At 41.9% G+C, this 21,145-nt stretch overlaps 1 protein-coding gene across 5 annotated transcripts in view; it reads left to right on the top strand.

Annotated features, from left to right (window-relative positions):
• DHRS7B (dehydrogenase/reductase 7B) overlaps window positions 1-21,145 on the top strand; it is a 76,417-nt gene that overhangs the window by 47,547 nt on the left and 7,725 nt on the right. For all 5 annotated transcript variants that reach the window (XM_053930501.1, XM_045198833.2, XM_045198832.2 and 2 more), the window contains 3 exons: window positions 2,068-2,177; window positions 18,687-18,903; window positions 19,504-19,596. In XM_053930501.1, the coding sequence (XP_053786476.1) occupies window positions 2,068-2,177; window positions 18,687-18,903; window positions 19,504-19,596 (420 nt within the window). The remainder of the gene's footprint in view (window positions 1-2,067; window positions 2,178-18,686; window positions 18,904-19,503; window positions 19,597-21,145) is intronic.

The following is a 21,145-nucleotide window of genomic DNA, read 5'->3' as shown; positions in this document are numbered from 1 at the left end:
TGACACTTGTGGAGGAAGGACTGTCAGACCAGTACACACTCTGCCTGGACCCTCCCACCTTACTGCTTGCTTCACGGAGAGGAAGTGATAGCCTTGATCCCTCACCCCTCTTGGAGCAGCTCCCAGGGCAGCCCTGTCCCTTCTGTGAGCCAAGGGGGCACTGAGCCACCTCTGACCACCTCGGCTTCTGAGACTTGGTGTGGGACAGTGGTTGGCTCGGGGCTGAGGGGTCTGTGCAGACCTGCTGGGAGGGGGGCGGGGGGGGGGACCTGTGAGGAGATGAGACCTTGGGTGAAGACAGGCAGTGCTTCTTTAAATTCTCACATTTCAATTTTCACCAACAGTCAGTTTTCAGAGCATTTTTAAAAGGCAGATTAGAAATACAAAAACAACACTTCTGTAGTACTTTTTTAAATGGTCGTTGTATCTACTTTAATTCATTCCATTCCAGTGCGGCTTTCATCTTTCATCTTTATATAAGGAAAGTGAGAAAGTGAGAAATACAGAGGCCATAAATTAACCCAGGACCACAGCACCAGGAAGTGTGGGAAGTCATTGTTGGACGCAGGAAGTCTAGTCTGCTCTCTGGACCACTGTGCTGTAGTGGTTTTCATAAGCTGCCAGTTTTCAGAATATTTAGTCAGGACATGTGTGGGGGGCAGGGCAGGCGAAAAACAAGAGGACCTCACCCTCTGCTCCAGCCCTCTCCCCACTAGGTTAGCACAGCATCCTGGTGGCCTCCCCTCCCTGCCCCTTCTCTTTGACCTCAGGGGGGTTAAGTGGGACCCTTGCTGAGCTATTGCTGAAGCTGCCTCACAACTGCTGAGCACAGTCCCTTACTCAGATTTTGATACAAGAGCTAGGAGGAGTCAAGTCAAAGGTCCCTCCTGTCTGGCAGGGGAGCTGTGTCGATGTGAGCACAGAGCCTGCTCCATGTTGTGGGGAAGCCGGGCTGGGAAGGTGGAGAAAGGACATGCCAGCATTGAAAGAGCTGGGTCCTGCTGCCAGAGGCCCAGGGAAACCCCCATGCCTGTCCTTCCACATCTTGGCCACTCAGCCTTTTTTTCTTAATTCTCAAGCTGTCCTAGAATCCTCCTGATAAATCTCTTTTGGTTTTGCTGCAGTGTGAGTTGAGTCTCTTTTTCTTGCCACCAAAAGAATGGTGACTAATAAAGGTGCCCAGATAGTTCTGGACTCCTCCTTGCAATAGTCTTAGTTGATGTCCTCATCATCACCTGGAATATAATAAGTGGGCTCAGTGGAGCCTGGTCTGTTTCAGTCTCCTTCCTTCCTACCCCACAGGAGGACGCCTTTTAAAATGCAGCCCCCCTTTAGAATGTTTTGCTGTTGTAGGCACTCAGCAGCTTTCAGCTCTTTACTCTCCAGTTGTATTATTTTGCAGCCAAGCAAGGCTGATGAACTTTCCACTTTCTGCCCCAGCTGCACTGTCTGTGCCGTCTCAGGCACTTTGTGGACTCTGCTCCCTCTGCCTCTTGCACTCTCCAGAAAACAGCCCCTCAGGCCTCCCCAGCCCTTCTCAACAGCCTTCTGTGTCCCCGGTATTTCTCCAGAACCATGTAAGCAGCCCCGGGAGTTATGTACCTGTTGCATTCAAGTGACTTGGGAAACAGCTGGGTTGTGCTGGGACATAGGCCTTGGCAGACACACTGTGCACAGCTCTCGCTGCCTGTCACAGGTATATCACTCCATCTTGCTGAGCTTCTTTAGTTGTGAAAATGGGGATAATGCTCACAGAGCATTCAGAGCTAAAGATGATTATGGAATGTTCTGAACATAATACCTAACAAATCTGGCAACCAGTCCCTGTCTTCTCCTTGCTCTGTGGATGTCTGTCACATCACTGAACACGAGCTTTCTAAGGCAGCAGCAGAACTTGTAGATCTCTGGACCTGAATTCCTACCTTCATGCCTGGGCCATAACTAGGGCTAACGTTCAGTGCATGTAGGAACAATCCGTATTCTGAAACATTGGCCAAGTTTGAACTGCATTGGGGAAGAAAGGCATTGATTTTCCTCTGCCATCAATGTTCTCTTTTCTACCTTTAGAATGTGCCAAAGTCTTCTACGCTGTGGGTGCTAAGCTTGTGCTTTGTGGCCGGAACAGGGAGGCCCTAGAAGAGCTCATCAAAGAACTCGCTGCTTTTCAGGCCACCAAGGTGAGCCCAGGGGTGTGTTTGCTGTGGGGAGGGGTGCAGTTCATCTGCTGAGAGAGTGGCCCACTCCTAGGCCACTGGACATGCAGGGCATCCCCATGGTCACACTGTACTGGGAAGGTAGCAGGTCTCCGCAACAAATTGGGCTCCACGGCCTGAGGAAGAAGAACTGTCATACAGTTCAAATTACAACCCCACCACTTACTAGCACCGCTCCCCTCCCCACTTTTACCTGGCTAATACCTACTCATCCCTTTTTTGTTTTCGGGGAGGGAAAATGACAGGTTGGTGATGACTTTAAAAATTTTAATTGTGGAAAAATAGACACGACAGAATGTTTATCATTCTACGCATTTATAAGTGTACAACTCAGCCACATTAATCACACTCACACTGTATGTAACTATCACCACTGTCTATACCCAAAACCTTCTCATCATCCCCAACAAAAATTTGTACCCCTTTAACAAAAACAAACACTAAGCAAACAACTAGAACAGGAAATACAATATTTGTCATTTTGGACCTTATCCCTGACTCCCCAGACCCTGGAAACATCTACTTTCTGTCTCTATGAATCTGCCTATTCTATATGCCTCATATAAGTGGAAAAATACAATATTTGTCCTTTTGTGTCTGGCTGCTTCACTAAGCATAATAACTTTAAGGTTCATCCATATTGTAGCATGCATTGGAATTTCATTCCTTTTTATTGGCAGAAAAATATTCCATTGTTTGTACGTACCACATTTTGTTTATGCATTTATTTGTTCATGGCCCCTGTGGTTGTGGCCGCCTCACGGTTATTGTGAATGCTGCGGTGAGCACTGCTGTGCGTGTATCAGTTCAGTCCCTGCTTTGAGTTGTTTTGGATATACACCTAGAAGTGGAAATTCTTGGTCATCTGGTAGCTTTATGTTTAACCGTTTCAGGAACTGCCACGGTGTTTTCCGCAGGAGCCATACCATCTATATTCCCGCCAGCAATGCGCGAGAGCTCCAGTTTCTCCACATCGTAACCAGCACTTACTATTTTCTTTCTTTTTTTAATTATGCCCATCCTAGGAGGTAGGCCCGACTTAATTTTTTGCATACTCTTTTAAATTTTTTTATTCAACATAATTTTGTATTAGTTTATTTTTTTAATATATTTTAATACATTTTATCAATTATGCTATTACAGTTATCCCATTTTTTCCTCCCCTTTATTCCCCTCCACTCTGCACCCCACCCTCCCACTAGCATTCCCCCCTTAGTTTATGTCACGGGTCATACATTTAAGTTCTTTGGCTTCTCCATTTCCTATACTATTCTTAATCTCTCCCTGACTATTTTATACCTACCAATTATGCTGCTTATTCCCTGTATCTTTTCCTCCATTTCCCACCCTCCCCCTCCCCACCGATAACCCTCCATGTGATCTCTATTTCTGTGATTCTGTTCCTGTTGTAGTTGTTTGCTTAGTTCATTTTTGTTTTTTAGGTTCAGCTGTGGATAGTTGTGAGTTTGTTGTCATTTTACTGTTCATATTTTTGATCAACTTCTTTTTCTTAGATAAGACCCTTTAACGTTTCATATAATAAGGGCTTGCTGGTGATGAACTCCTTTAACTTGACCTCATCTGGGAAGCACTTTATCTGCCCTTCCATTCTAAATGATAGCTTTGCTGGATACAGTAATCTTGGATGTAGGTCCTTGCCTTTCATGACTTTGAATACTTCTTTCCAGCCCCTCCTTGCCTGTAAGGTTTCATTTGAGAAATCAGCTGATAGTCTTACAGGAACTCCTTTGTAGGCAACTGTCTCCTTTTCTCTGGCAGCTTTTAAGATTCTCTCCTTCTTTTTGATCTTGGCTAATGTAATTATGATGTGTCTTGGTGTGTGCTTCTTTGGGACTCTCTGAGCTTCCTGGATTTCCTGGAAGTCTATTTCCTTTGCCAGATTGGGGAAGTTCTCCTTCATTATGTTTTCAAGTAAGTTTTCGATTTCTTGTTCTTCCTCTTCTCCTTCTGGCACCCCTATGATTTGGATGTTGGAACGTTTAAAGTTGTCCCGGAGGTCCCTAAGCCTCTCCTCATTTTTTTGAATGAGGAGTTTCTTCTTGTTTCTTCACTCTGTTCTGGTTGAATGTTTATTTCTTCCTTCTCCAAATCATTCGAGTCCTGGTTTCCTTCCCTTCACTGTTGGTTCCCTGTACATTTTCCTTTATTTCACTTTGTATAGCCTTCACTTCTTCCTCTGTTTTGTGACCATACTCAACCATTTCTGTGAGCATCCTGATTACCAGTGTTTTGAAGTGTACATCTGATAGGTTGGCTACCTCTTCATCACTTAGTTCTGTTTTTGTAGCTTTGATCTGTTCATTCATTGGGCCATATTTTTTGTCTTGGCACACCTGTTACGTAGTAAGGGGCGGGCAACCCAGGTTGCTGTGTTGTGCTGCTGTAGGTGGGGGAGAGGTCTGAGAGGGGACAAAGGCACTTGCTCAGCTCTTGTCCCACTTTCAGTCACTGTCCCCACTACCCACAAACAAATCGGGCCCTTCTGGTGCTGATTCCTGGGTGCGTGGGTTTGTTTATGTTTTGGGCCATGTGGGTCTCTCCAGTGAACTCTCCTGTGAGGCTGGGAGTTTCTCCTTCCACTGCAACCCCCACAGGTTTTTAGCCAGTGGTTCTGAGGCTTTTTTTCGCTATGCTGGAAACCTGGGTTGTGCGGTCTATCTTGCTCCTTAATTGCTCCTCCCAGTTTATCTGCATGCAAATGTGGGACTACCTGGTCCACCAGACGCTGACTAGCTACAAGTCCTCTCTGTCCCGGCTGCCCATCTCCACCCCTCCTACCAGTCTGGATGAATGTTTCTTCTTTAACTCCTTGGTTGTTGGACTTCCATACAGTTCGATTTTCTGGCAGTTCTGGTTGTTTTTTGTTTTTACATTTGTTGTCTTTCTTTTGTTTGTGCGAGGAGGCAAAGTGTATCGACTTATGCCTCTTTCTTCATTTTGTGTTAACTTCAAGGTCCACCATATAGTAGTTAGACAATCATATACTCTACACAGTGTTCCCTCCAATATTGTTCCTAGTACCACCTGGTACCATATATACTTCTTATAATATTATTGACTATATTCCCTATGCTGTACTTAATTTTTTTTTAAAGACTTTATTTATTTACTTTTAGAGAGGGGTGTGGGGGGAGGGAGGAACATCAATGTGTGGTTGCCTCTCACATGCCCCCTACTGGGGACCTGGCCCACAACCCAGGCATGTGCCCTGACTGGTAATTGAACCAGTGACCCTTTGATTTGCAGGTCAGCCATTCAACCACTGAGCCATACCAGCCAGGCCTCTATGGTTTACTTTATATCTCCATGATTGTTCTGTAACTACCAACTTGTCTTTCTTAATCCCTTCAAGATTTTCACCCAGTATTCCAACCTCCTGTCCTCTGGCAACCTGTCTCTGAATCTGTTTCAATTTTGTTTATTTTTTTTCTTTAAATTCTACATATTAGTGAAATAAGATGGTATTTGTCTTTCTCCGACTGACTTATTTCACTTACCGTAATACCCTGTAGGTTCATCTATGCTATCCACAAATGGTAACATTTCGTTCTTTTTTATGGTTGAGTAATATTCCATTGTGTAAACATACCACAGCTTTTTTATTCACTCGTCTACTGATGGACACTTAGGTAACTTTCATATCTTGACTATTGTAAATAATCCAGGGTGTGCATACTCTTTTTTATTCATAAATTTTTAATTTATATTTTTATATATTTTTGTAAAGATTTTATTTATTTATATTTAGAGAAAGGGGAAGGGCGGAAGGAAGAAAGAGAGAGAAACAGCAATATGTGGTTGCCTCTCGCACGCCCCAAACGGAGGACCTGGCCTGCAACCCAGGCATGTGCCCTTACTAGCAATCGAACCAGTGACCCTTTGATTTGCAGGCTGGACTCAATCCACTGAGCCACACCAGCCAGGGCTTGCTTTTTAATTTTATTTATTTTTTTCAATTTTCCATGTTTTTAAAAACAGAATTTATTGTGGTGACATTGGTTAATAAAATTGTATAGGTTTCAGGTGTATAATTCTATAATATACCATCTGTATATTGTATTGTGTGTTAACCATCTCAAGTCAACTCTCCTTCCATCACCATTTATCCCCCTTTTTTTCTACCTCCTCCCACCCCACTTCCCCTCTGGTAATCAGCATTTTGCTGTCTATGAGGTGTTTTTTTTTTTCTGTGAGGTTTTTTTTTTGCTTAGTCTCTTTACCTGTTTCACCCAGCCCCCAACCTCCCTCCTCTCTGACAGCTTGTCAGTCTGTTCTCTGTAACTATGAATCTGTTTCTATTTTGTTTGTTTATTTTGTTCATTAGATTCCACATAGGAGTGAAATCATATGGTATTTGTCTTTCTCTGACTGGCTTATTTCACTTAGCATAATGTTTTCCAGGTCCATTGATGTTGTTTCAAAGGGTGAGATTTCCTTCTTTTTTAAGACTGAGTAGTATTCCATTGTGTAAATTGTACCACAGCTTTTTTTATCTACTCATCTACTGATAAGCACTTGGGCTGCTTCCAAACCATGGGTATTATAAATAACACTGCAGTGAACATAAGGGTGCATATGTTCTTTCGAGTTAGTGTTTTGAGTTTCTTCAGATACATTCCCAGAAGTGGAATCACTAGGTCAAAAGGCAGATCCACTTTCAATTTTTTGAGGAAACTGCATACTGCTTTCCACAGTGGCTGCACCAGTCTGCATTCCCACCAACAGTGCATGAAGGTTCCCTGTTCTTCACATCCTTGCCAACACTCGTTGTTTGTTGATTTATTGAGGATAGCCATTCTGACAGGTATGAGGTGATACTTCATGTTTTTAATTTGCATTTCTCTGATGATTAGTGACTTTGAGTATCTTTTCATATGTCTGTTGGCCATCTGTATGTCCTCTTGGGAGAAGTGTCTATTAAGGTCCTCTGCCCATTTTTTTGTTTGTTTGTTTGTTTTGGTGTTGAGTCTTACAAGCTTTTAATACATTTTGGATATTAACCCCTTATCTATATATCATTGGCAAATATGTTCTCCCATTCAGTGGGTTGTCTTTTCATTTTGCTGATAGTTTCCTTTGCTGTGCAAAAGCTTTTTAGTTTGATGTAGTCCCATTTGTTTTTTGGGTTTTTTTTCTTTTGTTTCCCTTGACCCAGGCAAAATATAAGAAAAAATACTGCTAAGAGAAATGTTCGAGATTTTACTGCCTATGTTTTGTTCCAGGATTTTTGTGGTTTAAGGACTCACATTTGTCTTTAATTCATTTTGAGTTGGGTGTGTTTGTGTGTATTGTGTAAGAGGGTGGCTTATTTTCATTCTTTTGCACATATCTGTCCAATTTTCTTTTTTTAAGATTTTATTTATTTTTAGAGAGAGGAGAAGGGAAGTAGAAAGAGAGGGGGAGAAACATCAATGTGTCCCACTACTGGGGACCTGGCCTGCAACCCAGACATGTGCCCTGTCTGAGAATTGAACCAGTGACCCTTTGGTTCACAGGCCGGCACTCAGTCCACTGAGCCACACCAGCCAGGGCTGTCCAATTTTCTTAACACCATATATTGAATAGACTATCTTCACCCCATTGTATGTTTTTGCCTCCTTTGTCAAATAGTATTTGATCATAAAGGAATGTGTTTATTTCTAGGCCCTCTATTTTGTCCCATTGATCTATATTTTTATGCCAGTACCATGCTGTTTTGATTACTATGACCCTGTAGTATAGTCTGATATCAGGTAGCATAATTCTTCTAACTTTGTTCTTTCTCAAGATTGCTGTGGCTATTTGAGATGTCTTGTGATTCCATGTATATTTTTGGAATATTTGTTTTAGTTCTGTGAAATATGCCATTGGTATCTTGACATTGCTTTGGGGAATATTGGACATTTTAATGTTTATTTTTCCTATTCATGAACATGGTATATACTTGCACTTCTCTGTATCTTCTTCAATATCTTTCCTTAGTGTCTTATAAGTTTCCAAGTGCACGTGTTTTACATTTTTGGTTAAATTTATTCCTAGGTGTATTTTTTTCTTTGATGCAGTTGTGAATGGGTTTTGTTAGTTTCTTTCTGATAGTTCATTATTGGTGTAGAAAATGCAACTGATTTATATTTATTTTGTATCCTGCTTAGTTTACTGAATTCATTTATCAGCTCTAGCAGTTTTTTGGTGGAATCTTTAGGGTTCCTATATATAGTATCATGTCTTCAAATAAAACAGTTTTACCTCTTCCTTTCCAATTTGGATGCCTTTTATTTCTTATTTGATTGCTGTAGCTAGGACTTGCAGAACCATGTTGAATAAGAGCTGTGAAAGTGGACATCCCTGTTTTGTTCCCAATAATAAGCAGAAAGCTTGGAGTTTTTGCCCATTCAATATTATGTTGACTGTAGGTTTGTCATATATGGCCTTCATTATGTTGAGGTATGTTCCATTTGTGCCCATTTTGCTGAGACTGTTTATCAAAAATGGATGCTGGGTTATATCAAATGCTTTCTCTGTCACATGTGATCCTGTGGGTTTTATTCTTTATTTGTTGTATGTTGTATATCACATTAATTTTTTTAAGTTTTATATATTTATATTTAATCTTCACCCAAGCACATGCTTATTGATTTTAGAGAAAGGGGAAGACAGGGAAAAAGACGGAAAGAAACAATGGTTGGTTGCCTTTCCTATGTGACCCAGCAGGGACCAAGCCTGCAATGTAGGCTTGTACCCTGACTGGGAAGAGAACCCGTAACCTTTCAGTTTGTGGGACACCGCCCAACCAACTGAGCCACAACAGCCGGGGCTGTGTATCACATTTGTTGATTTGTGAATATTATACCAACCTTACATCCCAGGAATAAATCCCACTTGGTCATGGTGTATGATCTTTTTAATGTATTGCTGGATCCAATTCGCTAATATTTTTTTGAAGATTTTAGCATCTATGTTCATCAGGGACATTGGCCTATAATTTTCTTTCTCTATAGTGTCTTTATCTGGTTTTAGAATTAGGATAATGCCAGTCTCATAAAATGAGTGTAGGAGTCTTACCTCCTCTTGAATATTTTCGAATGGTTTGAGAAGGAGAGGTGTTAGTTCTTCAGATGTTTGGTAAATTCACCTGTGACGACATCTAGTCTAGGACTTTTATTTGTTGGGAGTGTTTTTGTTGTTGTTGTTGTTGTTGTTGTTGTTTAACTGCTTCAATTACACTAGTTGTAATCTCTCTGTTCAGATTCTCTGATTCTTTCTGATTCAGACTTGGAACATTATGTTTCCAGGAATTTGTCCATTTCACCCAGATTGTCCAATTTGTTGACATATACTTATTCATAATATTTTCTTACAGTCCTTGGTATTTCTGTGGTGTCAGTTATTACTTCTCCTCTTTCATTTCTGATTTTATTTATTTGGGCCCTGTCTCCTTTTTCTTGGTAAGTCTGGTTAAAGGTTTGTCAATCTTCTGTATCTTTTCAAAGAGCCAGCTATTGTGTTCCTTGATCTTTTGCATCTTTTTTTAGACTTTTCATTTATTTCTGCTCTGATCTTTATTATTTTCTTTCTTCTGCTCACTCTGTGCTTTGTTAGTTGTTCTTTTTCAAGTTTAAATGTAAAGTAAAATCATTTATTTGAGATTTTTCTTGTTCTTTGAGATAGGTCTGTAATGCTATAAATTTTCCTCTTAGGATTGCTTTCCCTGCATCCCATAGATTTTGGGTTGTTTTGTTTTCATTTTCACTTGTTTCAGTGTATCTTTTGATATTTTCCTTGATCTCATTGTTAACCTAGTTATTGTTTAATAAGATGTTATTTAGCCTCCTTGTCTTTGTCAGTTTTTAAGGTTTTTTTCATGTGATTCATTTCTAGTTTCATACTATTATCATCAGAGAAGATGCTTAATAGAATTTCAGTCTTCTTAAATTTCAAAACAAAATTTACTGTATTTTTTCCATTACCATTCAGACCCTCCCCCTGCAATCACCCCACTGTTGTCCATGTCCATGAGTCCTTTTTTCTTTTTGCTCTATCCCTTCACCTCCTAACCTCCCCCCTTAGTTGTTATCCTATGAGTCTGTCTCTATTTTGTTAGTTAGTTCAGTTTGTTCATTCATTTCCATATATGAATGAAATCATATGGTATTTGTCTTTCTCTGATTGGCTTACTTCACTTAGCATTAGTTCTCCAGGTCCATCCATGCTGTCATAAAGGGTAAAATTTTCTTCTTTTTTGTGACTGAGTAGTATCCCATTGTGTAAGAGTCCCATAGTTGTTTTATCTACTCATCTACTGATGGACACTTAGGCTCCTTCCATGTCTTGGCTGTTGTAAACACTGCAATGAACATAGGGGTGGTGATGTTCTTTTGAATTAGTGTTTTATGTTTCTTCTGATACATTCCCAGAAGTGGAATCACTGGGTCAAAAACAGTTCAATTTTTAATTTTTTTGAGGAAATTCCATACTGCCTTCCACAGTGGCTGCCCCAATTTGCCATTCCCACCAACAGTGCACTAGGGTCCCTTTTCTCCACATCCTCTCCAACACTTGGTGTTTGTTGATTTATTGATGATAATTATTCTGCCAGGTGTAGAGTGATACCTTATTGTGGTTTTAATTTGCATTTCTCTGATATTTAATGATATTGGTCATCTGTATGTCCTCTTTGGAGAAGTATCTATTCAGGTCCTTCACCTATTTTTTAATTGGGTTCTTTGTTTTTTTGGTAATGAATTTTGTAAGGTCTTCATAAGTTTTAGATATTAACCCTGTATCAGATGTATCAGCGAATATGTTCTCCCTTCCTGTGGATTGTGTTTTTATTTTGTTGATGTTTTCCTCTGCCGTGCAAAAACTTTTTAGTTTGATTTAGTCCCATTTATTCAGTCTTCTAAAATTTATTGAAACTTGTTTTGTGGTCTCACATATGGTCTCTCCTAGAAAAAAGTCCATGTGCACTTGAAAAGAATGTGTATTCTGCTGTGTTGGGTGATATGCTCTGAAGATGTCAATTAAATCTATCTGATCTCATGTGTCATTTATGGCCACTGTTTCCTTGTTGATTTTCTGTCTGGAAGATCTATCCATTGATGTCAGTGAGGTTTTAAAAATTCCCTACTATGGCTGTATTACTGTCTACCTCATTTTTTTTCTGTCCATCAAGAATTGCTTTACATATTAGGTACTCCTGTGAGGTCTGTCCAGAAAAAGTGCACCATAGTTAATATAACCTGAACAGTTTGCACAACATTGATGTAACCTGGCAGCCAAGGAGAGTGGACTGGAATGCGCATGTGTGAATAATGATGACTTCACTGTACTAGTCAGTGGGGGCGGTAGACACCACTGAGTGAGCGTGTGTACTGTGTGGCTGTCACTTTCAAAATGAGTAAGTAGAGCAACGAATCTGCATCAAATTTTACATTAAGCTTGAACATTCCTGCACGGAAACTATTCAGATGATTCAGAAGCCTGCAACTATGGGAAACTGGTGACTGGCAGCTTCATGCACCCACTCATGCATCACTTCACATGCAAAGTTTCTTGGCAAAACATCAAATCACCCAGTTGACTCAGCCTGGCTATAGCCCAGCTTTAGTGCCCTGCGACTTCTGGCTTTTCCCAAAACTAAAGTCACCTTTGAAAGGGGAGAAATTTCAAACCATCCTTGAGTTTCAGGAAAATACGACGGGGCAGCTGATGGCAATTGGGAGAACTGTGTGAGGTCCCAAGGTGCCTACTTTGAAGAGGACTGAGGCATCATTGTCCTATGTACAATGTTCCTTGTATCTTGTATCTTCATCAGTTACCTCTATTTTTCTTATTACATGGCTGGATACCTTCTGAACAGACCTTGTATATTGGGTGCATAAATGCTTACCCTCTTGTTGGATGGCTCTCTTTACCATTACGTAGTGTCTTTCTTTGTCTCTTACTATAACCTTTGTTTTTGGTCTGTTTTTTTCAGATACAAGTATTGATACCAAAGCTTATTATTTCTTCCCATTTGCATGAATTATCTTTTTTCCATTCTTTTACTTTTAGTCTATGTGTCTTATGTTCTGAGGTGAGCCTTGTGTAGACAGCATATATATGGGTCTTGTTTTCTTATCCATTCAATTATCTTATATCTCTTGATTGGAACATTTAAGCCATTTATATGTAAAGTGATTATTGATAGGTATATATTTATTAGTATTTTATTCTTTCAACTAATTTCTTCTTTTCTCTCCTCCCTCTCCCCAGCTCCCTCTCCCCCTCCTGTATTTCTTGTAATACTGATTTGGTGGTAACAAATTCCTTTAGCTTTTTCTTTTATGGGAAGTTATTTATTCTTAAATTTTAAATGATAACCCTACTGGGTAAAGTAGTTATGGTTGTAGGGCCTTGCTTTTCATCACTTTGAATATATCATGCCAGTCCCTTGTGGCCTGAAATGTTTCTGCTGAGAAATCTGATGGGAGCTCCCTTGTGATGCGGATCCTGGCCAGCAGGATCCTGGGCTGTGGCGGCAATAGACAAATAACATGTGGACTACAGAAATCCTGTGGAGAAAAATGGACTGCGAGGCCGCTCTCTAAGTCGGAGAGAGGGCCCCCAAGACCCCCGCCTGGACAGGCTTTTATTGTTTTACTAGGCATATGACATCAAGGATGGTCCTCATTTACTATGCACAGGTTTGTTTTGGGTGGTTACCTTTTACAGACAACAAAGGAGAGGATGTTGCTAAATATATCAAAGAAGGATATTTGCAAATATAAAGGGAAAAGTGGTCGAACTGGTTATACTCCATACTTGGGAGGTTTAGCTCAGATTTTAGGAAGTTAAATATACTCAGTAAACATTTGCTGCCTAAATTCAGGGTGAGGGAGTTTTAGCGAGAGCAAGCCTCATAGTGGTCTAGGTACAATGCAGGCCTGATTCCCCACCGAACCTCGCTCCCCACTGGCTTTTCCTAGTCGGGGCTGGGCCACATTTCCCACGCTTGGAATGGTTCCCTATACCCTTGTAGGTAACTTTTCTCTTGTTGCTCTTAAGATTCTCTCTTATTTTTAGCCTTTGCCATTTTAATTGTGATGTGTCTTTGTGCAGGCCTCTTTGGGTTCATCTTTTTTTTTTTTTTAATTTTATTGATTTATTTTTAGAGAGAGGGAGAAAGAACGAGAGAAAACATCAATGTATGGTTGCCTTTCATGTGCCCCCGCTGGGGACCTGGCCTGCAACTCAGGCCCTCAACCCAGGCATGTGCTCTGACAGGGAATGGAACCAGTGACCCTTTGGTTCACAGGCCAGCACTCGATCCACTGACCTACACCAGCCAGGACACTTCGGGTTCATCTTGCTTGGGACTCTGATATTTCTGCACTTGTTTGTCTTTTTCTTCACCAGATATGGGAAGCTTTCTGTCATTATTTCTTCACCGTGGTTCTTGATCCCTTGCTCTCTGTCTTCTCCTTATGGTATCCCTATGATGTGGATGTTGTATGCTTCAGGTTGTCCCAAATGTCCCTTAAAGTATCCTCACTTTTTTTATTCTTTTTTTTTTCACTGCTCTGATTCAGTGTTTTGTTTCCTACCTTGTCTTCTAAATCACTGATCTGACCCACTCTGCTTCATCCAACCTGTTTATTCCTTCTAGTGTATTCTTGATGTCAGACACTGTATTCTTTATTTCTTCATGTTTCTTTTTTTATGTGTTGTATGTCTTTTTTTCATGCTGTTGTAGTTCTCACTAAGTACCTTGTAGTTTTCATTAAGTTTCTTAAGCATCCTTATAACCATTTTTCTGAACTCTATATCCATAAATTGCTTACCTCCATTTCATTTAACTCTTTTCCTTCAGATTTCTCCTCTTCCTTCATTGAGGCATGTTTCTTCATCTCCCCATTTTTGGTGCCTCTTTGTGTTTTTTTCTATGCATTAGGTAGATCTGCTATGACTCTCAGTCTTGGTAGGGTGGCCTTAAGAATTAGGTAGGTATCCTGTGGGGCCAGTGGCACAGTCTCTTTGATCACCTGATCGGGGTGCTCCATGAAAGTCCCTTGAGTGGTTTATGTGGGCCCTTCTGTTGTAATTGATTCTTGGTTGCTATTGGCCCATTCATGCTGGGATCAACCCTCCCGCTTGCTGGCTGTGAGGCTTAACCTTGAACATAGTGTGGAGGTTGCTCTGCTGGTACTTTCCACATGATGCAGCATTCATCTCAGCAGGGTCTGGTGCCTCCCAAGATCTCCCTTTGGATATGCCACTTGTGATGCTTATTGGATCCTTTTCCAATGTTGTCTGAATCTGGGTGTGTTAGTTCTGGCCTTCTTGGGAGGGACTTTGATGAGACCAATGTCAAATGCTGCCTGTTACTGCCCCTAGCAACCTGTTTGTAGCTACAAATCCATCCCCAGTTAGCGGCTGTTTTTGCTGAGCCTTGGTGTGCATGGGAAGGATCAACCTGTGCCCCAGTGCCAGCTTTTACCAGCACTGGGCCCAGGGGCTGGTCAGCCAAAGTCCCAAGCTCCCTGAGATCTGTCTCTGCCTGTCTCTGCCTACTGGCTGTCTGTTAGGTTCAGTCATTGAAAGAGCCTCTGGCAGTACTCAAGTTGCATTAGGAAGGTCCTTAGTGAGTCCAGAAATGAATGGTGTTCACTAGACTGATACAGGTTCAAACTCAGTGCCAGTTCTGGGTCTGAGGCCATTCAGCAAAAGTCCCAGGGTACACCAAGCCTGTCTGGCACCCGCTGGGTGCTTGCACACCTTTGTGGCGGAGTCTCAGGAGTCATCAGGGCAAGGCCAGCAGAGTTTACCAGACCAAGATTTGGCCGTGTGAAGGGAAGGCTCTGCCCTGCTTAGGCATGTGAGGGGAAGATGGCCCCTGTCCCAGAGCCATACAACCCAATCTATCCTGGATTCTGCCAGGTGGAGCCTGAGCTCAGCATTGGTGGGGTCTCTGTGAGAGGGAGGATGGGGCTAGTGGATCTTCCATGTGGTGGGTGAAGCTGGTCAAGCTTCATGGAAGGCGGGAACTGTAGCCCCTGCCCCACAGCAAAACAGTCATTCAGTCCTAGATTCTGCTCAGCCCTTGGCAGGTCGGAGCCACTAGGAGCCAGATGGGTCGGTCCATTTGAAGCCCAGAAGGTGGGGCTAAAGGGTCTTTCGTGAGGAGGATGCACCAGTTGGTTTCTTGGGTAAGTGGGAAAAATGACCCCTGCTCCAAAGCCATATAACTCAATCACTGACATCCCCTGAGTCCACCCATAACTCTAAACCCCATAAAAGGTAGCTGACTTCTAAGCGGTGCATAAGTTATGCAGAGTGGGGAAAAAGGGAGTCCGGAAGGTAGACCAGTGATTTCTCTGAGACTGATAACCATATGAAGAGGATTGCTCCACCCAAGAAAGATGGTGACTGCAGTATGAGAGAATGACTCAGCACAGGGATACTGGGGGCTGTTCCTTCAGCTCTCTCCCCAGAGCCACATACAACAGACACCCACATGACTTTAGTTTGGTCCACCCTCTCTCCGCCAGAGTCCAGGGTGAGTGGCTACAAACAAAATTATGTGCATTGACCCTTTAAGAGGGGTGCCTATGTCTCTAGCAGACTTTGATCTCTCACTGATGGACAGAAGTCAATCCCCACTGATTTTCACAGCCAGATGTTATGTGGGCACCTCTTCCAGCTCTGGTGCTCTGGGCTGGTGAGCTTGGCTTGGGGATGAGACCCCACGCTTCTCAGCAGGAACCCTCCGTGTCTGAGATATCCCTGTAGAACCTTAGCCACCACCCATGGGACGAGGCCATCCTTTTTCATGTCTCCACCCTTCCTACCTGTCTTAAAGTGGCTTCTTCTGCAAGTGCTTGGTTGTAACTACTCTTCTTCTAGTCTTTAGTTGGTTATTCAGGATGATTATTTTATAATTTACTTGTAATTACGGTTTGGTCCTGGGAGGAGGTGAGTGTACCTTCCCCCTACTCTGCTGCTGTCTTGGATCCATAGCCGACTTAATTTTAATAGCATACAAAAGCTCTATACCTGTATACCTCTGTTCTCCCCCTTCTGCTATTTGTCACAGATTTCATCTTTATAGTTTGCTTATCCAATAACATAGATTAATAATAGTTTTTAAATGCATGTTTTTAAGTTGTATTGAAAGTGAACAGTAGAGGTACAAACCAAAATTACAATAATATCAGCTTTTATTTATTTTTCTTAAATATAATATCAGCTTTCGAAATTGCCCATGTATTTAACTTACTGCCAGTCTTTAGTTCTTCACGTGGCTTTAAGTCATACTGTCTAGCTTCCTTGCATTTCAAACCTGAAGGGCTGGCTCCTTTTAGTATTTCTTGCAGGGCAGGTCCAGTGGTAACAAACTCCCTCAGCCTTTGTTTAATCTAGGAATCTTAATTTTTCTCTTGCTTTTGAAAGATAGTTGTATCAAATATAGAACTCTTGGTTGACAGTTATTTTGTTTTAGCACTTTGATAAACAGTCTTCTGGCCTCCAAAGTTTGTGATAAGTCAGGTGATGAATCTTTTTGAAGATCTTTTTTATGTAAGGAGTAGCTTCTGTCTTGCTGCTTTCAGAATTCTTTGTATTTCGACAGTTTTATTGTAATGTGTCTAACTGTGAGTCTCTGAGTTCATCCTGTGTGTTATTGAACTTCTTGGATGTACAGATTTATGTTCTTCATTAATATTTTTCAGCAATTATTTCTTCACATATTCTTTCTACCCTTTTTTCTCTCTCTGCTCCTCAGATGCCCACAGTGCACATATTGATCCACATGGTGGTGCCGTGCGTCCCTGAGGTTCTGTTCAGTTTTCTTCATTCTCTTCTCTCTGTGCTCAGACTTGGTCATGTCAACTGTTCTGTCCACAAATTCACTAATTATCTCTTCTAGTAACTCACATCTCCTATTGAAACCCTCTCGTATATTTTTCATTTTGGTTATTCTACTTCTGAGTTCCAGAATTTTAAAAATAATTTTTACTTCTTAATTTATATTTTCATTTCATTTATAACTCATACATCAATTTCTGCCTTTGTCCATGTTTTCCTTTAGTATTTTCAGCATCTTTAAGGCAGTTGTCTTAAAGTCTTTGTCTAAAGAAGCCCATCACATGGGCTTCCTCAGGTATGTTTTTGGGGAATTTATATATATATTTTTTAACACCAAGGAAAATATGTGACTTCTTTAAATCTACTGGAAGCCACTTCAGCTAGTGGTGGTTAAAAGACACCAGTCTGCCTCCATGCTGCACTTTGGTGCTCAGACCAGCAATCCGCCATCAGAAAAATACCGACATATTTGGAAGACAAGGTCTTATTGCCTACTTTGCCTCCCTCAAGCTGCACCAGAAGTGTTCGGTTGTCTTTCCCACAACTGACTGCCACAGGGCCAGGTGGGTTGGGGATGGATAGCCACCACTGAGCTGATCGCTAAAAATGACCAAAATAATCTATAATTTGCCAGCCCAGCACTCTCCTGAAAGCTGCAAACATTCATGTAGATTCCAGAGTTCCAAAATACAGTCATGCCTCAGTACTCATCAGCTTCAGAACTCATCAAACCCTGTACTTGTTGCATTTTGACGAGAAAAAATGACTCAGCAATTGGCACTTGCTCGCCACTCGGTGCTCCTCTCTCACAATGAAACAGTGGTAGAGGTGTCAGTCTCACAGTAGCTCATGAACAGTTCCGTACTTGCCAGTCTGGGCACTCTTCACAAGATTTAGAGCAAACTAAGCATGAGCACTGAGGTACCGCTTCAGGGAGCTTCTGTCAGTACAATTGTCCAGGCTGAAAGATGGATTCCTGGCACTTTCTACTCTGCCATCCTCTCTGATGTCACGTCTTTTTGATCTCTTGTTTAACTCACTTGAGAAGCCCTCTAAGTTAGATTGCTCCATTATTCATTTCTCTAGTCTCTTACACTTTGTGGCATTCTTTACAGTTTGTCTGTCTTCTTCATGAGACTGTATGCTTTAGGAGGAAAAGAACCCCATCTGTCTTGTTTTCTGCTATGTTCCCAGTGTCTGGCACATAGAGATATATAGAAAATATTTCATGAACAAAAAATTAAAGTGACCTAACCTGAGAAGGATAGTATCTCTCAACAGGGTAACTGCTTAATTAGTTGTAATATACAGCACGATGCTGGTGTAGGGGAGCCATGATTAATCGCTCTTGTGGTCGTCTGTACAATAACCTATGTCCTGTGTGATCCCTGTCCTGTGGAACTTACTGTCTGGCTCCAATAATAATTGTCAATTCAGTAGAAAATTTGCCCACATCAGATACAATCACTGTAGGCAGGATCCCCCAGGCCACGTCTCTTCAGAAGAAAGGTGCTTCAGCCTGTATCATTTCATGCCCAGCAGGCCACTCTAACTCTGAACAGCAGGGACATGTGGCTCACATGGCCTGTCACGCTGAAGGTGTGTTTGGTTTCTATTGTATCTGACCAGGTGCAGACACACAAGCCTTTCACAGTGACCTTCGACCTCACAGACCCTGGGGCTGTCGTTGCAGCAACAGCTGAGATCCTGCAGTGCTTCGGTTATGTCGATGTGCTCATCAACAATGCTGGGGTCAGCTACCGCGGCACCATCCTAGACACCACCACGGACGTGGACAAGAGAGTCATGGAGACAAACTACTTTGGCCCAGTAGCTCTAACGAAAGGTGAGTCTTAGATGAAAGAAAAAGAACACTGATGAGTTGGGAGGGGGTTTGTTGTTTTGCACATCACTTGGTTCCTTGTTAGCTGAATGTTGCCTGTCCTCATCCTCTGTTTTACCCTGGAAAAGGTGCTATTGTTTACAGCTTGGAACAGATTTTTATTTGCATTTTCTCTCCCTGCTTTCTAGCCTTAAATCAAGATGCTCTTTTCAGTGACAACTTCCTTTGTACAGCATTGCCTCCATTTCCTCTTAGTGTCATTTGTAAACCCCTACAAAGTGGAGATGTTCTTATGTCCAGGCACAATGTCCCTCCAGGGGAGAGCTCTCGCTAGGAAACTAAGCTGGCCGTCAGTGATGATTAGGCCTCTGTCTACTGCTCTCTGTCTCCTCACCCCTCCTCCCTTCTACCTGCCTGCTGGAAGTCTGCCAGGCACAGGAGGCCTACAAGTTCCAACAAAACATGGGCCTCCCCACGGAGGGCTTTCACCATTCACCTCCTTTGATCCGATGAAATCTAGTAAGTGAGGCCATCCGCTCTCAGCATTGGGTGCAGTGATCAGAAGAAAAGTGCTCTTGTAAAGTCTCTGGCTTCTTTCCTTAGCACTCCTGCCCTCCATGATCAAAAGGCGACAGGGCCACATCGTCGCAATCAGCAGCATCCAGGGCAAAATCAGCATTCCTTTTCGATCAGCATGTGAGTACTTCCTTTTCCCTCCCCCAGATGTTCCTTTTGTTTTTTCCTGATTATAGAAATACCACATTTTCTATCCAGAATGCAGACATTAGAGAAATACTCAATACGGAATATGAAGAAACTTCATCAGAATGTGTTCTCCTGAGCAGAGAATGTCCAGGTTCAAATCCCAGGTCTACTTCTTACCCCCTATTTGCGACCTTGTGCAAGTGTCCCAACCACTCTGCCACCCCAGTCCTCATCTGCAAAGTGGAGACAGGGGCTCTGTTGAATGAAGTGCCTGGAGCAGCGCCAGGCATAAGTACCATGCCTATGTTAGCTGCAATGATCAATTGCCATTGCCCTCAGGTACTGTCACTTCATATCACTCTGGGCATATGCCTCCAAGTTTTTTCTAAATATGATCAAACGTACAAAAAATAGGGTCACATCATGCATACTGTTTGGTGGCTTAGTTCACACGACAGTTTATCTTTCTACATCAACATATGTGGATTTACCTAATCCTTTTAAGTGGATATATAGTATTTTATTGAAGGGATATATGACATAATTTATTTAGCCATTTTCCTGGACACTTGAGGATTGTTTTCCCTTCAGTCTTTCACTGTTAGCAGTTATGTACTATATAGAACATCCTTAAATATTTATATCTCTAGGCACTCATGGGAGGGCTTTAGTAAAATAAATTCCCCAAAGTTAAAATAGGTAGGATCAAATAATTAAAACTGCCACATTGACTTGCAAGTCACATTTCACCTCCATGTATGTGAGTGGCTATGCCAAAATTTTGAGATATCATTTCATTCATCTGTCTGCCATCATGTAGCAAGCAGACAGAATCTAATTTTCTTAAGAGATTTCAAAGGTAATTTCACAGACTGTCTTACTGACTCTTGTTCTTTGCTACAGCCTTTGGAAGTAAATATTTATAGCCAGCTCATGCTCTTACCACCTCCAAATGGTCGACTCAGCCACACCCAGCAGTTAGCAGAGAAGGCAGGGAGAGCAGAGCTGCTTTAGCACTTTGAGGGCGTGGGACAGACATCCAGCTGTCTGACCTGGAAATGTCACAGAAACTTACTCTTTCTTTCTGAACCCAGCTCTGCATTTTGGTTCTAGTTGTATGTCCTCAGGCAAGTTAACTTGTCTGACCCTCCATTTCCTTTCTTGTGAAATGAGTCTTACATACTTCACAAAGCTGTTTTAAAGATGAAATGAGACAAATGAAGATAAAAAGTCCTTTGTAGCCCTGGCTGGTGTGACTCAGTACATTGAGTGCCATCTTGGGAACCAAAAGGTTGACAATTTGATTCCCAGCCAGGGCACATCCCTGGGTTGTGGGCCAGGTCCCCAGTTGGGGGGTGTGAGAAAGGCAACCATCAATGTATCTCTTATGCATTTATGTTTGTCTCCCTCCCTTCCACTCTGTCTAAAAAAGTAAAAGTTTAAAATCTTCAAAAAAATGTCCTTTGTAAATTATGAAGCACTGTATCTATATGTGTACCTATGGTTATTTTTGTTTTCAACTCCTGTCCTTAGATAGGAC

This window comes from Desmodus rotundus, chromosome 9, assembly GCF_022682495.2.
Source record: "Desmodus rotundus isolate HL8 chromosome 9, HLdesRot8A.1, whole genome shotgun sequence".
Lineage (NCBI taxonomy): Eukaryota > Metazoa > Chordata > Mammalia > Chiroptera > Phyllostomidae > Desmodus > Desmodus rotundus.
Note: the sequence above shows the minus strand (reverse complement) of the source record. Positions and strands in the feature narration are given on the sequence as shown.